The sequence below is a fragment of the Equus przewalskii genome, chromosome 18 (assembly GCF_037783145.1).
Source record: "Equus przewalskii isolate Varuska chromosome 18, EquPr2, whole genome shotgun sequence".
Lineage (NCBI taxonomy): Eukaryota > Metazoa > Chordata > Mammalia > Perissodactyla > Equidae > Equus > Equus przewalskii.
Window position 1 is genome coordinate 38,362,373 of NC_091848.1, and position 14,633 is coordinate 38,377,005.

Here is a 14,633-nt window from a genome sequence, read left to right on the forward strand (position 1 = left end):
ATGAATTCCTAAAAAGAGAATTACCCAAAGAATATACACATTCTAAATTTTGTTAGATTGTCCAACTTGCTGTAACATCACGTCACAACTTCTAGTTTTATCCGTCTCTCTCTTTTAGAGGTAATTCTCCAGTTTTAGTGATAGGGCTCATTCTAGGGGAAAGAGGAGGTCAAGGTGATTTCAGTGTCCCTCCATCTCCCAGGAGCTCCCTCCTTCCCATCATGGCCCCGGTCCCCCAAGCACCTGGTCAGACTCCCGTGAGGCCCCACCACACCTATTCTTCTTTTGCCATCAAACCTGGTCTGTCCAATGTCCTAGGTCTCCTGGGTCCCTGTTCTCTGAAGCACTAATGGACGAGCAGGTTCCAGCCGCAGTGTGGCTGGTTGACAGTGCATTATAGTAAAGGCTTTCGAGGTCTAACCTCAAAGAAGTAAGTGATGCTGGGACTTCCGGGAACTGTGCCTGGGAGGTGAGACAGACAGTTTGGGCAGAGGGATTCCCAAAGCCCTCTATATCAAAGCTGCCTGGGACACGATCATCCTCCCTTCTTCCACCTCTTTCCATATTTCAGGAGTTGGGAAAAGGCTGAGGTTCCTGGAATCTCTCCATAGCTTCCTCTTGACCCCCTTCTTCTAGCACTTTCCTCTCGGGAAGGAGTGGGGTCCCTCCTGCTGCTTAGGGCATCTTTTTGGACTTAGAAAGTTCTTGTGTTCTCTTGACCTTCATTTTAATGTCTGTATAGGACCCTGGCCCCTAAATAGTGACATAAAGGTCATTATTTCAACTTGATTTGCGTCAGGGGCTTGGGACAAGCAAGCACAGGGAAGCCCAGACTTCCATGTCAACTCCAGAGAATGACACTCAAACAGACGCATCTGTCACGGTCCTGTCAAGTCCATTGTTCCTGAATCTCTGAAACAGCTCCCACACCCATTCTCCTACCATCAGACGAACAACATTAGGCTGGTCTTTGCACAAGGATGGCCACTGATTGGCTCTAGCTGCCACAGAGTGGCCTGGCATGAAGGACTGTGCCCAAAAGCCCAGAGGGAAATCAGCCAAGCCAATCAGATTGGCTTTCTGTGGGATCTGGGCAGAAGAAGGAAGATAAGATTGGCCAGTAGCAATAGAAGAATGGAGCAAACACACAGGGACTCCACGGAAAGAGACTGGTCTGGCTGAGAGAGACAGGGGAAGTGGCTGTCCCCTTTCTTGGCTCCAGCCCATATATCTAATCATATCACCTTGCTAAGATGGCTGAAATAACTCTGTGATTCTTCTAACCATAGGAGCACACTCTCTCCTGGACATCATTGGGAGGGGTTCAAAACTCACTCTGCTGACCCATGTTCTCTTCCACTTCCTCCCTCCCCCCAAATACCCTTCCAAGGAGATTTCTCACCCACAGAGTGTAAGATTGGCTTGACTTATGACCTTTACTTTAAATTCCCTTTCAGAGAAAAGGGTTCGCCATGTTCACATTTGCCTGCTTGGGCCACATCCGGAAACGGTCTATGTGCTGAGGGAAATCCAGTTGCCTGAACAGCTCATCTCCCCACTCTGAGGAGCGTGCCCAGTATTCAGCCAGCACCATGCAGGCACCTGCTAGTTCTTCTATGTGAGGCACTGTGGGGTGGAGCAGTAGCTATTGTTATTACTACTTTTTTTTTTCCTACATACTTTCCGAGAGAATTTTGAAAGATTTAGTTACACCCTCACAATTTTTACATTGACATCTACAATTTCCCATCATAGTTTAAAAAGCTGAAAAGGACATAATTTCTGGCATATTGAAAATACTGACATTTAAAAATAAAACTGTTCTTTGAAATATAACTAATAGAATCTAAAAAGCACAGCATTTTTAAAAAAACAGGAAAAGCTCTACTTTAACAATTGGAAAATTTACATGGTCCCTTTTACCTTTTGAATGCATAGATCATTTCACTTCCCCCACAGAATTTTATCCTAAGGTAATATATTTTTAAGCTTGAAAGTCTTATTGTTCACACTATCATACTTCTCTGCAACTAAAATATGTATATGAATTATGACGTTAATTTAAAAGATTCCCTATGACTATGAGATCTAAGTTAAAAAATTATTTGGGGGGCTAGCCTGGTGGTGTGGTGGTTAAGTTTGTGCCATCCACTTCGGCAGCCCAAGGTTCTCAGGTTCGGATCCCGGACACAGACCTACACACCACTCATCAAGCCATGCTGTGGTGGCATCCCATGTACCAAAAATGGGGGAAGATTGGCAACAGATGTTAGCTCAGGGCCAATCTCCCTCAACAACAAAAAAATTATTTGGGATTGAGATGTCACAATTATTAACATCAAACATTAGAGAGACTGTTGAATTTCAACAAATATTAAATGTAAAGTATAATTTTAGAGAGCAGTTTAGAATAAATATTACTTATTACTAGAATGAGAAAGATTATTAGCAGCAGAGAGAGAGAGTCTTAGGACTTGCAAAACATGTGTTAATGCTTGTTGTCAAGTCCATTATTTACAGGAAAATCCACAATGTGCTCCTGCTAGAGTGTGGACATTGAAATCTATGGAAGGAATTTAAAACAACAGAGAATAAGTTGGCAATGGTAATGAGGAGACTTGTATCCAAGTAAAAGATGAATATGGGTTTATAGTATTTGGTAATCTTTTGACAAAATTTAATAAAAATGAGAAAACTTTTAGAAGAAAAAATAGGAGAAAACCTTTATGAGCTTGGGTTATGTTAGGATTTGATTTGACACCCAAAGCACAATCTATAAAAGAAAATATTGATAAATTGTACTTCATCAAAGTTAAGAACTTCCACTCTTTGACAGACACTGTTAAAAGAATTAAAAGAAAAATCTCGGGAGAAAATATTGGCAAATCTGGAATATATAAAGAACTATCAGAATCCAATAATAAGAAAACAAACAACCCAGTAATAAATGGGCAAAAGGTCTGAAGAGACTCTTTGCCAGAGAAGATTTATGAATGGCAAATAAACACGTGAAAAGATGATCAACATCATTCATCATTAGAAAAATGCAAATTAAAACCACAATGAGATACCACCACAGACTGTTAAAATGGCTAAAATTGAAAAGGCTGATCACACCAAGTGTGGTGAGGATGTGGAACGACTGGAATTCTCCTACACTGCTGGTGAGAATGCGAAGTGGAACAACCACTTTGGAAAACAGTTGGCAGTTTCTTAAATAGTTAAGCATACAATTACTATATGATCCAGCCATTCCACGCCTAGGTATTAACTCATGACAAAAGAAAGTATATGTCCACACAAAGATTTCTATACAAATGTTCATAGCAGTTTTATTTATAAGAGCCAAAAACTGGACACAGCCCAAATATCCATCACCAGGTGAATGGATAAATTGTGGTATATCCATACAATGGAATACTACTCAACAATGAAAAGGAACCAACTATTGATACATGCAGCAACTTAAATGAATATCAAAATAATTATGCGAAGTGAAAGAAGTCAGACAAAAATAAAGAGTACATACTGTATTGTTCCATTTCCATACAATTCTAGAAAATGAAAACTAATCTATAGTGGCAGAAGGCAAATCTGTATTGCCTAGGGTTGGGGTATGGTGACAGGAGAGGTGGAAGGAGGGGGGGCATATTAAAGGGGGCGTGATAGACATGTCCACTTACCTTTTTTTTTAATTGAGGTAAAATGTGTATATAACATATACCTTTCAGGTGTACAACATTATAGTTTGACATCTGTATACACTACAAAGTGATTGCCACCAAAATTATGGTTGTTCATCACCATATGGTAGTTATATTCTTAATTTTTTGAGGAATCTCCATACTGTTTTCCATAGTGGCTGTACCAATTTACCTTCCCGGCAACAGTATACAAGGGTCCCTTTTCTCTACATCCTCACCAACACTTGCTATCTCTTGTCTTTTTGACAATAGCCATTCTAACAGGCGTGAGGTGATATCTCATCGTGGTTTTGATTTGCATTTCTCTAATAATTAGAGATGCTGTACATCTTTTCATGTGTCTTTTGGCCATCCGTACATCTTCTGTGGAACGAGGTCTATTTAGTTCCTCTACCCATCGTTTAATCGGGTTGTTGGCTTTTTTGTTGCTGAGTTGTATGAGTTCTTTGTATATTTTGGATATTAACTCCTTGTCAGATACACGATTTGCTAATATCTTCTCCCATTTAGGAGGTTGCCTTTCCATTTTGGTGATGGTTTCCTTTGAGGCACAGAAGCTTTTTAGTTTGATTGGTTCCATGTGTTTACTTTTGCTTTTGTTCCCCTTGCCTTCGGCGTCAGATCCACAAACACATCACCACGTATGTCCACTTATCTTGATGGTAGTGATGGTTTCATGGGTGTGTACGTGTCAAAACTTATACTGTATACTTTAAGTATGTTAGGCTAAGTACACGTCAGTTATACCTGGATAAAGCTGTGAAAAAATGTGAAAAAATGTCCAACAAAATATAAAATACAAACTTAGCTCTTACAATGTTTCCTTTACTCAAAGGTGTACCATTCATCTGTCTGGAGTAGACAGGGAACTTCCTTCCTCCTCCTCGAAATACTCTCAAGTATGGGACACAGACGGGGGCGTGGGTGGAGGAGAGCACTCTCAAAGCTCTTCCTCAAGACTGAGAAGGGGGAAGAGGCCGAGGGGATGAGCTTCAAAAGCAGCATGCTTTATTCCAATCCCGAATATTCTTAGACGGATACAGTTAGATGAGGTGCACATCCTTGATGTGTGTGTCACACGGGAGAAATAAGGTCCTGCCACCGTCACCGTTTCTCACTGATGTTCTCCATGCTTTGCTTTCTTGGAACCCTCAGGAGTTTGGCAATCTTTGACAATAGTTGGGGAATGGAAAAGGCGAGGTTATTAAAGAATTGTCATCCTTTCTGCTCCCCCACTCTATAATACAACTGAATTCCGAGCATCTCAACACAAGTCAAAGGACCCCATTTATAATGCCACACTGTCCTTAACAAATGTGTGTAAGAAGGGACAGACGTGAAGCCCTACCTGGGCTCATGATAACTTGTTACAGGAGGAATTGTGGATGCACATAATTTTAATTGTCCTCCTCCCCTTTTGGGGGGGCGGCCAGGAGGTTTTTACCTCCGAGGACCTCCATAGTGATGAATAAGTGACAAGAGACAGGATATACTGGAGTAGATAAGAAGCCATTTGGTTTAAAACTAATACTACCTGATCTTGTTTTTCCAGAAAGGCATGACACGGCTTGTCAAGCATGCATCGTACATCTGCTTTCAACATTTACAACGTCCCAAAGCAGAGAATGATGCCCTTAAAGATAGGGATGTGACTCTTCCCATATCACCATTTCTTTAAGGATAAGCATCTCTTCCCAGAAACTAAGGATTAGTTACCGACCTGCTGTGCTCACTTTGTGACCACTGACCTGCTGACCACTGACCTGCTAACTTCACCTTGTAACTACTGACCTGCTGTGCCAGCAAAAGTATCCTGTGACTGTTGTAAAAGGGATATTCCTGTCATACGTGATGTATGCTCTTTGTTCCAAGACAGTATATAATCACTCTGTACACCCCACTTCTCTGGAGTGCTTCCTTCCTTTGTGAAGGTGCTCTCCCAGGCTGGATGGTCCTGAGGTTGGGCTCATAATAAACTCACCCCAAGTTTGATTTATAGATTGATTACAGATTATTTGTGTTGACAATAGTAATAATGCTAAGCGTGAGAGGTGTACCTTTCATTTGTAAAGTGGGAAAAGGATGCATATGAAGGGGGAAGTGGGAAAGCAGAACCTAGCTCTGACCTCATGTCAGCAGGAGCTGTGTCAGATGCATTTTAGGAAAGGCAGTACTCGGTTTCCTTAAATCTCTCACGCTGTGACCCTCTTGCACTCCCATGCCCTGATGACAAGGTCCCTGACGCAGAGGGATGACCCTGGACTTTTGAATTCTAGACCCACCACTTACCAGCTGTGCTATGTGTGAGGTGGGAGTAGTGACACCTACCTCGCAGGACTTTTGTGACAAGGGAATTGATTACAGAACAGAGCCTCACGCAAAGTCTGGCAATACACATACACTGCTCTTCGAAAAACTCCTTCGCTCGCGCGTGTGTGTGTGCGTGAGACAAAGTGTTACTCAGGACCTGCTGCCTCCTGGTTGGAGCCAGGGGCTCTGCATGCTGGGCTCAGACCCATCCCCACTGCTCACCAGCTATTGGACCTTAGGCAATGTGTTCTTCTGATGCAAAATGGAGCTAATAATAGATGTACTCTGGGTTTGCCGAGAGGGCTGAAGCACGGAAAGTGCTTAGAACACTACCAGGCACAGAGCACGCACCCAAAACGGTGATCATTGTTACTGAGCTATGCATAGGGGCTTAAGGTTTGCTTCTGCAATCTGAGTCCCTGGTCTGTCAAAGTAAATACGGAAAATATGGTCTTGAGCTTCACAGTTGCTTTGTTGACAAAATTCCAAAATATGCCCTAGCTTCCTTTGGCGAAGAAATGATACCAGTCCAGCAAGTTATGCATGAAACTGCTCTGTAAGACCCAATAGAGAAAAACTGAAGTCTTTCATATTGGGCCTTTCCTCTCCATTTAGCCAAACTTGAGAATTTCCCTCCTTCCTTCCATCCCTTCCTACATTGCCTCCTTTCTGCCTCTTACTTGCTGGAATTCAGAATTGAACAGGTTCCTAAAGATCATCAGGTCCAGTGTTTTAAGGGTTGAATCAGCCCCCATCCGTGCCAAGTGTGCGTGGTTTACAAGAAGTGAAGCAAAGAAGAGAGGCCAACGTGACTTGCCCGGCTGTCACGGCTCCTTGTCACTTTTCCCACCTGAGCAGAATCCCTGAAACTAACTCATTTGCTGGTGGACCCTAAAGGGACTTGTAACACAATAAGAAATACACATTTGGTTTCTGCCTCTACTTCCTGGCACCCAGATCCTAAAACCCCTGGAATCTCTGAAGTGATGTCCTTCTGTTTTCTAAGGAGATACTGGTGGCTGGATGGGCTCAGGACGGAGGCTGGCTGCCAGAGGAACCAACCACGGGATCAGAGGGTTGGAACTTCAGGCCCACTGCCCCAACCTCCTGGGAGGGCAGAGGGTCTGGAGTTGAGCTAATCACTAATGGCTAATGATTTAATCAATCATGCCTACATAATGAAGCTCCACAGAAACCCTAAGTGAAAGGGTTCAGGGAGCTTAGCTTCTGGGTTGGTCAACACGTGGAGGTGCCAAGACGGTGGCACACCCGGCGAGGGCATGGAAGCTCTGTGCCCCTCCCCTATGCCTTGCCCTATGTATCTCTGCCATCTGGCTGTTCCTGAGTTGTTTCCTTTTATAATAAACTGGTAATCTGGCACATAAACTGTTTTCCTGAGTTCTGTGAGCCATCCTAACAAACATAAAACCCAAGGATGGGGTCATGGGAACCCCTGACTTACAGCCTTTTGTTGGTCAGAAGTACAGGTGACAACTTGGACTTGCAGTTGGCATCTGACGGGGGGAGGGGTGCGTCCTGTGGGACTGAGCCCTTAACCTGTGGGGTCCACCCTAATTCCGGGCAGTAGTGTCAGAGCTGAGTTAAACTGCTGGCGTCTGCTGAGAATTGGAGAAGTGCTTGGTGTGGAAAAACCCTCACATTTGGTGTCAGAAGTGGGTATTGAGGGCAGGGAAGAAACAGTTTTTTCCATTTATGCTGGATAAATAACTAAATTAATATGGGGCTACTTGTCAGGAGCTAAGTCTTTATACCCGAACCAAGTAATTCTCCTAGGTATCTTTTCTATGAGAATAATCAGAAACTGAGATGAGGATAAACAGACAACAATGTATTCCCCAGAATACACCACTCAAGAAGCAGCCTTGATGTCCAACAACAAAATTAAATAATTTAAATGATAAAAGTTTCCCTTGTCACAGGCAAATGTCATGATATAATGTCAAGGATATGAAGCAAAAATACAGTGATGGTCTGGTCTCTATTAAAATCGTTTACAGCAAGAAGTAAAAAAAAGCCTTATTCTGCATTTTTAAAAATGAAGACTTTGGAACCTTCAAGAGAACAGGACTGTTTGGAAACTAATCCAGGAAGGTTAAGAAAAACTTTCCTCCAAAAAGTTAAAGATGTTCATGATTCCAAGTTTTCCCAAGGCGGGGCTCCCCATCACTTACCCGGGGACGTGCTTGCTTTGAAACTAAAGGAGGAAGGAAGTGCTTCCTGGTTTTCTATCTCAAGAGCTTTCTTGGGTGGTTCTTTTGTTTCAAATTCCACAAAGGCAAAAAACTCCTTGGGGTCTCCAGGAGACTCAGAAAGTGGTGGACTTACATAAACAACATTGCCACATTTCCCAAATACTTTCAATCCGGCTGTGATCAACATTTTTGGGAATTAACTCCCATGACAAATTAAAAGCAGTATTAAATACGTAAGGATTTAATAATCATCCCCTTACTCAGAAGGTCAGTACATTTTAACTTGAAGATTGAAAAAGAATAAAACAAAACTGGGGCCGGCCTTGTGGCATAGTGGTTAAGTTTGTAGTGGTTAAGTGCCCTGCTTTGGTGGCCTGGGTTCATGGGTTCAGATCCTGGGTGCAGACCTACACCACTCATCAGCCATGCTGTGATGATGACCCACAAAGTGGAGGAAGACTGGCACAGATGTTGGCTCAGGGCTGATCTTCCTCAAGTGGAAAAAAACAAAAAAGAGGAAGATTGGCAACAGATGGTAGCTCAGGGCTAATCTTCCCCAGCAAAAAAACCCCCAAAATGATGACTTTGGGAGGGATACAGAGGGAAGGAAAGGAAAAAGGTGAAAAACATCGATCAGGCAACCAACACGTACCAGCTCATCACTTTATCCATCATCACAAAATCCACGTGAGGTAAGCATAATTATCCTCTTCCTTTATTTTACTATATCTTGTCAATGGATGAGAACACAGGATCTCCAAGAAACGAAGGAACTCCCCCGTCTCAGGGCTTGTCCGTGGAAGAGGAGGATCGGGCCGGCCTGCCCCACTCCCTGCTCAGGGTTTTTCCCACCACATCTCACTGACCATATGCTCAGGGGGCTTTGGCTCCACTTCGACTGCCATTTGGAGTTTGATTAAAAAGAAAATGCAGACCACATTATCACAAGTGCTTTCACTACACATTTATTTCAAAACCACAGCACAGTAACTCTAACGTCAACATAACCATATTTTCTAACTGGACAGGAGCTCGCCATTCTAATGTGCATTCTCCCAAGAAGCGAGGCTGACGCAGAAGCTCCCGCGCTGTGAGTGATGACTAGAACCCCCATTCTGAACTAGGAGTTCTAAACCATTAAACATCTAATTACCACTTTGGCAAAGCAACGCACATTACCATTTCTACAATGAAACAGCACAGAGACTTTAAATGCATCTTTATTTTTCAGAATCTTCATTATTCACAACGTGTAAAACGAAGCAGAGTTTTAAATAAAACGCTATGCCAAAACACAGTTTCTTAAAAAGACTCGATGGAAAGGAAGGAAAATTGCATATGAACAATAGTTATTAGTGCTTACAGTTGACATTAACTATAGTTTTAAAAGAATAAAAATATGCAAGACTTCATTTCCTTACAAAAGTATACTTGGCCATAAAATTAAAAAATCTATAAAACCCGAAATATTAAAAAAGTAAAATGCAAAAAAATTTTTTTTATTAAAATGTAATACAATCTTTACATGGTAAGAATTATTTAAAGACGCACAGAACACTTCATAAGTTGTGAAGAGTGTCGGAGGGGAATTCATCACACACACTCATGTTTTGACGGTCGCACAGACCCACCAGGTGGCAGGGCTGGGCCAGCGGACATTCATGACCCCCAGCACCAAGTCTCTGTGCGGGCCGATTTTAAGCCCCCTCTCTGCGCCCTTTCATATTTCTGCCATGTCTAAGTGTGCCCGGCACATGGAGTGTCACAGGAGGAGGAGCACCTGCTGTCATGGAGCCTGTATGTCACTTGGCTCTTAGTGTTGCTATTTTAAAAGCTGGTCCTGGAGCGGGAGGACTCTCAAGAGATCATCTGGTCTATCCTCAGTCTCCTGGGACAGGCCTGACCCACTCTCCCACTCCGAGCCCCAGAGGCAGGGAGCCTGCTGCAGCCTGCTGGGAGTCAGGACTTCTCGTGCTCAGCTGCAGCAGTTTCAGCCAAAACCATTCCCAGGGTGGACCCAGATCCCGACAGGAAAGGACTTTGTCCTTCCATAGACTAAAAAGGAGTCAGGGGCTTTGGTGCAGCCTGGGACTGGGAGGAGGGAACAGGGCAGGGCATCAAGGGCAATGAGAGCCAAGGCCAAGAGGGAGGCCCAAGGCTGAGGGGAGGGTCGCCTCCAGGAAACCTGGGAAGGGGGTGGGGGGAGTCTGTTTGGCACGCTAGGAGCCCCAGTGTGGACTGTGATGGCTATGGGACCATCGCAGGCTCCTGCACCAGCAGCTGCCTCTGCTCCGTTTCTGCAGCCATCCTACCTCCACTTCCTTCCACCTGCTGCCCCGGCCTCTGCTTGTCTTCCTGCTCTGACTGTCATGCGGTGCAGGGCCACGAAGGCCAGAGAACTCCGGATGGTGTAAAATTAGACCAAACACACCGTGGCTTGAGAACAAGAGGACAACAAAGGCTTGGGCTTTTGGATAGTGATTTTGGTTGGACAGGCGCTCTGGCTGGCTGCCAGGAGTGTGACTGAGTGGGTGGAGGCAGATGGGAAGGCCTAAATGGAGTAAGAGCTGGTAACTTCACTTGGCTGTAGTCCACCTGGACTACCCAAGGTTCCTTCGCATCCATGAATTGGTATGAAAAGTAACGACTCTGGAAAGGTACACGAAGCACAACAGGATATTTTGAAGACACGCCTTCAACTACAGAGCATTCCTTTGGAGGATGGAAGGGAGGGGGGATTGTGAAAGTTACAGACTTTTGAATAAAACACAGTTCCTCTCGGGATGTGCTGGATGTCTAGATTCCCACTGCTATTTCAGAGCAGGACAGGAAGCTCCACTATGCTAGACGGGGCATCTGTGAGGGCGGGGTTCCCAGAAGGCTGGCTCCGCCTTCCAGCGTTCCCACATGCTGTGGAGTGTGAAGTGTGAAATGCGGAGACTCTTTCCCCACTCCCAGCTCCACTACAACTGCTCTTCATTTGAGCTCCTCTGCCCAGATTGGTTCTGCCCGTCTCCCCTCTGCCACACTATTTCTTGATCACCTCTCTCCTACCTCCATTCTTGGAAAGCAAGCACTTCTAAGTGCAAAGGGGTGGCTCTGGAACAGATGACGGGGAGGCTGTAGAATCTCCATGCCTCGAGAGCTGAAAAAGCAGTTGGCCAGACACACTGCAGGCAGGATGTGCTTGGAGGCAGGAGGCTGGGCCAGATGACTCAGTGAAAATGAGCCAGTTTCGGGGTTCTGTTTCCCAGAATCCGCTTCCACCACAACTCCCTACCTTCACACCTCCGTCTCCACTTTTGCTCAGTAGACACATTAACGAATGTCTATGGGCCTGGCTTGTATCTCACTGACTCTTCCACTGGGGTCACCTTACATGGGCCCATCTCCCTCTCGCCAGAAGACTTTTCCTTCTGCCTAATCCCACGTCTGAAGGAACACCAGCAGATCTGAAATCTTTGGAAGCTTGTTAACTTTCCCTAAAACCTTTCCACTTCTTTTCAAAGCATCAAAACAGATTTCTATGCTTTTCCCTTCAAAGCCTGTCCAGGGCATTTTTCACTCTATAAGATTACACATAACTGTACATTGATTAGGGGCAAGCATGGATTTTTAATGGCCCAAGAAAACAGGATTTAGAACATATTTTTCCAAATAGAGTAAGATCTATTAGATCTTAGCTGTAGATATAGACAGTTGTAGAAATAAGCTACGAAGCTTCCGACAGCCTTTTGGGGGTGTTGCTAGCTTTGAATTATAATTCTTAGGAATGGAATCATCAGAATATGCGTCTCTCTGAGCGCCAGGAGGCTGTCTTATCTGTTTTTGCATCCTCAGTGCCTAGCTTGGTGCTCAGCATGCAACAGGAGCCCAAAATTAGGTGAATTACGAGATCCAGCTTCCTCCATCCCAGTTTTTTTTTTTTAATGTGATGTGCCTCTCCCAGCATTTAATATTGACTATGAGGAAATCACTGCCTGACTTTCTCTTAGAATGTTCCATATGTTCAAAGTGTATTATAAAGTATTCAGGAGGAAAAAGATTGTAGTCTGCTATAAAAGAAGTGATTTTTTAAGAAAAAAATTAAAGCTTAAAAAAACATGCAATAAATTTCAGGACCTAGATAACATACAATTTACTAGTAAAGAAATATTGATAAAAGAGCGAATAGGTACGAGAATCAATAACTGGTTCATCAGAGTAAACGTCCCCTCAGTTAGATGGAAGGACAATCATAGCAACAGAATGTAGCATGAGTTGCCTGTGCCTGAGGGTCTATAGTAAGCTTGAGTGAAAAAGACAACAAATGTAAGAGGGGGTTCTCTATTCTGAGATAAAAGCGGGTGAAACGTCACTTGATGGCTTTTTTCCCCTCAAAAGCACAAGGGTAACTGCATTCCTTTGGGACGCGGGGCGAGGATTCTGGGGTGCAAGTCAAAAGGACCGTGGGCTGATGGGGGAGCGGGACGGCTCCACTGGAGACATTTACTTCACTTACTAACACGCTTTTCTCAGCAATAACTTACTGATCAGGAAGGGCAGTGAAACGTGAATTAGTGAGTTCAGGGAAGGACTCAGAAGAAAGAGACGCCCCCAACGCACACCCTCCATTTTAGCTGGATTCCACTGGCAGACTCTATTCTGCCTTTGGCAGGTGGGGTGGGATCAGTCACCTATCATGACTTTTTCCAAGCACTTTCTCTGCGTCACAGACCTAAAGAGAAATAGGTGGTTATGTGTGTAGGTCAAGGAAGTGATTTTACTTGGGACTCGCGGATGCAATTCAGTAAGATGGAAGCAGAATTTTCCTAATACTTAGTTTTTGTAAGCCTCCAAAATGATATATCTCGGGTGGGGAGGGAGGGAAATTTGGAAATGGGGACATCTGTAGTAACTAAAATCATCTCCAGAACTACAACCTGCCCTTTTTGGCATTCTCTGGGTTTCTGCAAAGGCTTAGGCGGCCAGGATTTCAGTAGCGATGCATCGAGTGTGGCTTAGGTTTGCCCACAGGCGGGGAGACCTGAAGAGCTTCCAGTCTCCAGCCCCTAAAGTAGCCCTCCTCCAGCCGGCTGGCTGACAGACCCAGTGACAGCACTGGAAACCCTTCCTTTTGGTGTTCAGTCTGTTCTTTGTTAAAATTCAAACTTCTTTGGGTCCAGCCGAGCGGTTAAGTTTGTGTGCTCTGTTTTGGCAGCCCAGGGTTCGCTGGTTCGGATCCCGGGCAGAGACCTATGCACCCCTTATCAAGCCATGCTGTGGCAGGCATCCCACATACAAAATAGAGGAAGATGGGCACAGATGTTAGCTCAGGGCCAATCTTCCTCAAAAAAACAAAACAAAACAAAACTCAAACTTCTTTTAGAAAGGACACTCACAAGGCCTTATGAGTATGTGCATCTTAGCGTATATGCCTTTGTTAAATTTTGTCTTCAGAGAAAGGTGGGGGGAGCCAACAATATTCCCAACTTTCCAAAGGAAGAGTAACCATTCCCCAGCTGTGGAATGATGGTAAGGTTTGGGATTCCTCATGCCAGAACTGATTCTCTGCTCCCAGAGAGACACGGGTTCTATGATGGAAATTTCAATGGAACACAATCTACTCTCCTTGGAATCAGTTATGGTTAACGATGTTATGAGAAAAAAATTTGGATTTCTGCTCTGCATAATTATTTGGGAAACTGTCATTGTTCCTTTTAATTAAATGATAGTTCTGGAGAGTATTTGTTTTGTAAAATCTGTCTAAAAGGTCCTCAAGGGTAGAAACATCTATTGTTTTCTGACTCTCTTTCACAGGCACACAATGCACACATAATTACTCTGTGTACAGAACGAATAAAAGGAAGAATGAACAAAGGACTAAACGGACATGGTAGACAGTCTGAGTTTCCATAACTGCCGGCACCTATAACACACAACCAGCAGGGCCTCGCAGAAGTTCCGCGCTGGTTTGAAAAGATAACGTGTAATGGGAAGTACTGGTGGGAAGCTATCACACTCACGTTTTCTACTTTCTGCTGTGTGTGACCAGTAGGTGCAGATCAGAGAACTGCAACGCTTTTCAGCAAAAAGGAACATCTACTCCAACCCTCCTATTTTAGAGGTGAGGGAGCTGAGGTCTAGAGAGAACAGGTGACTTGCCCGAGGCCCCAGGGGGCTCAGCAGCCGCACTGGAGACAGAGACAGGTTCCCAGGCCTGCTGAGTGCCCGGCTGCTCTTCTTTTGGTTCACTTCTCTCTCTGAAAGCTTCTGTGCCCACATTAGAGACTCAAGGAAGCCCTACTTACTAACACCTGTGTATATGTCAGACCTCGACAAGCGAACCTTGGCGCTCACTCTGTAAAATATCTGCTCAGGATTCAGCCATGTAGAGATGACATCATTGCAAAGCAACTTAAAATTC

General features: G+C 44.2%; 1 protein-coding gene across 1 annotated transcript in view; it reads right to left on the reverse strand.

Annotated features, from left to right (window-relative positions):
* Positions 1–3,309: 3,309 nt before the first annotated feature.
* SLC49A4 (solute carrier family 49 member 4) overlaps positions 3,310–14,633 on the reverse strand; it is an 80,120-nt gene continuing 68,796 nt past the window's right edge. Inside the window, exon 9 of the mRNA XM_070583761.1 lies at positions 3,310–4,871. Within this exon, the coding sequence (XP_070439862.1) occupies positions 4,819–4,871 (53 nt within the window). The 3' untranslated portion in view covers positions 3,310–4,818. The remainder of the gene's footprint in view (positions 4,872–14,633) is intronic.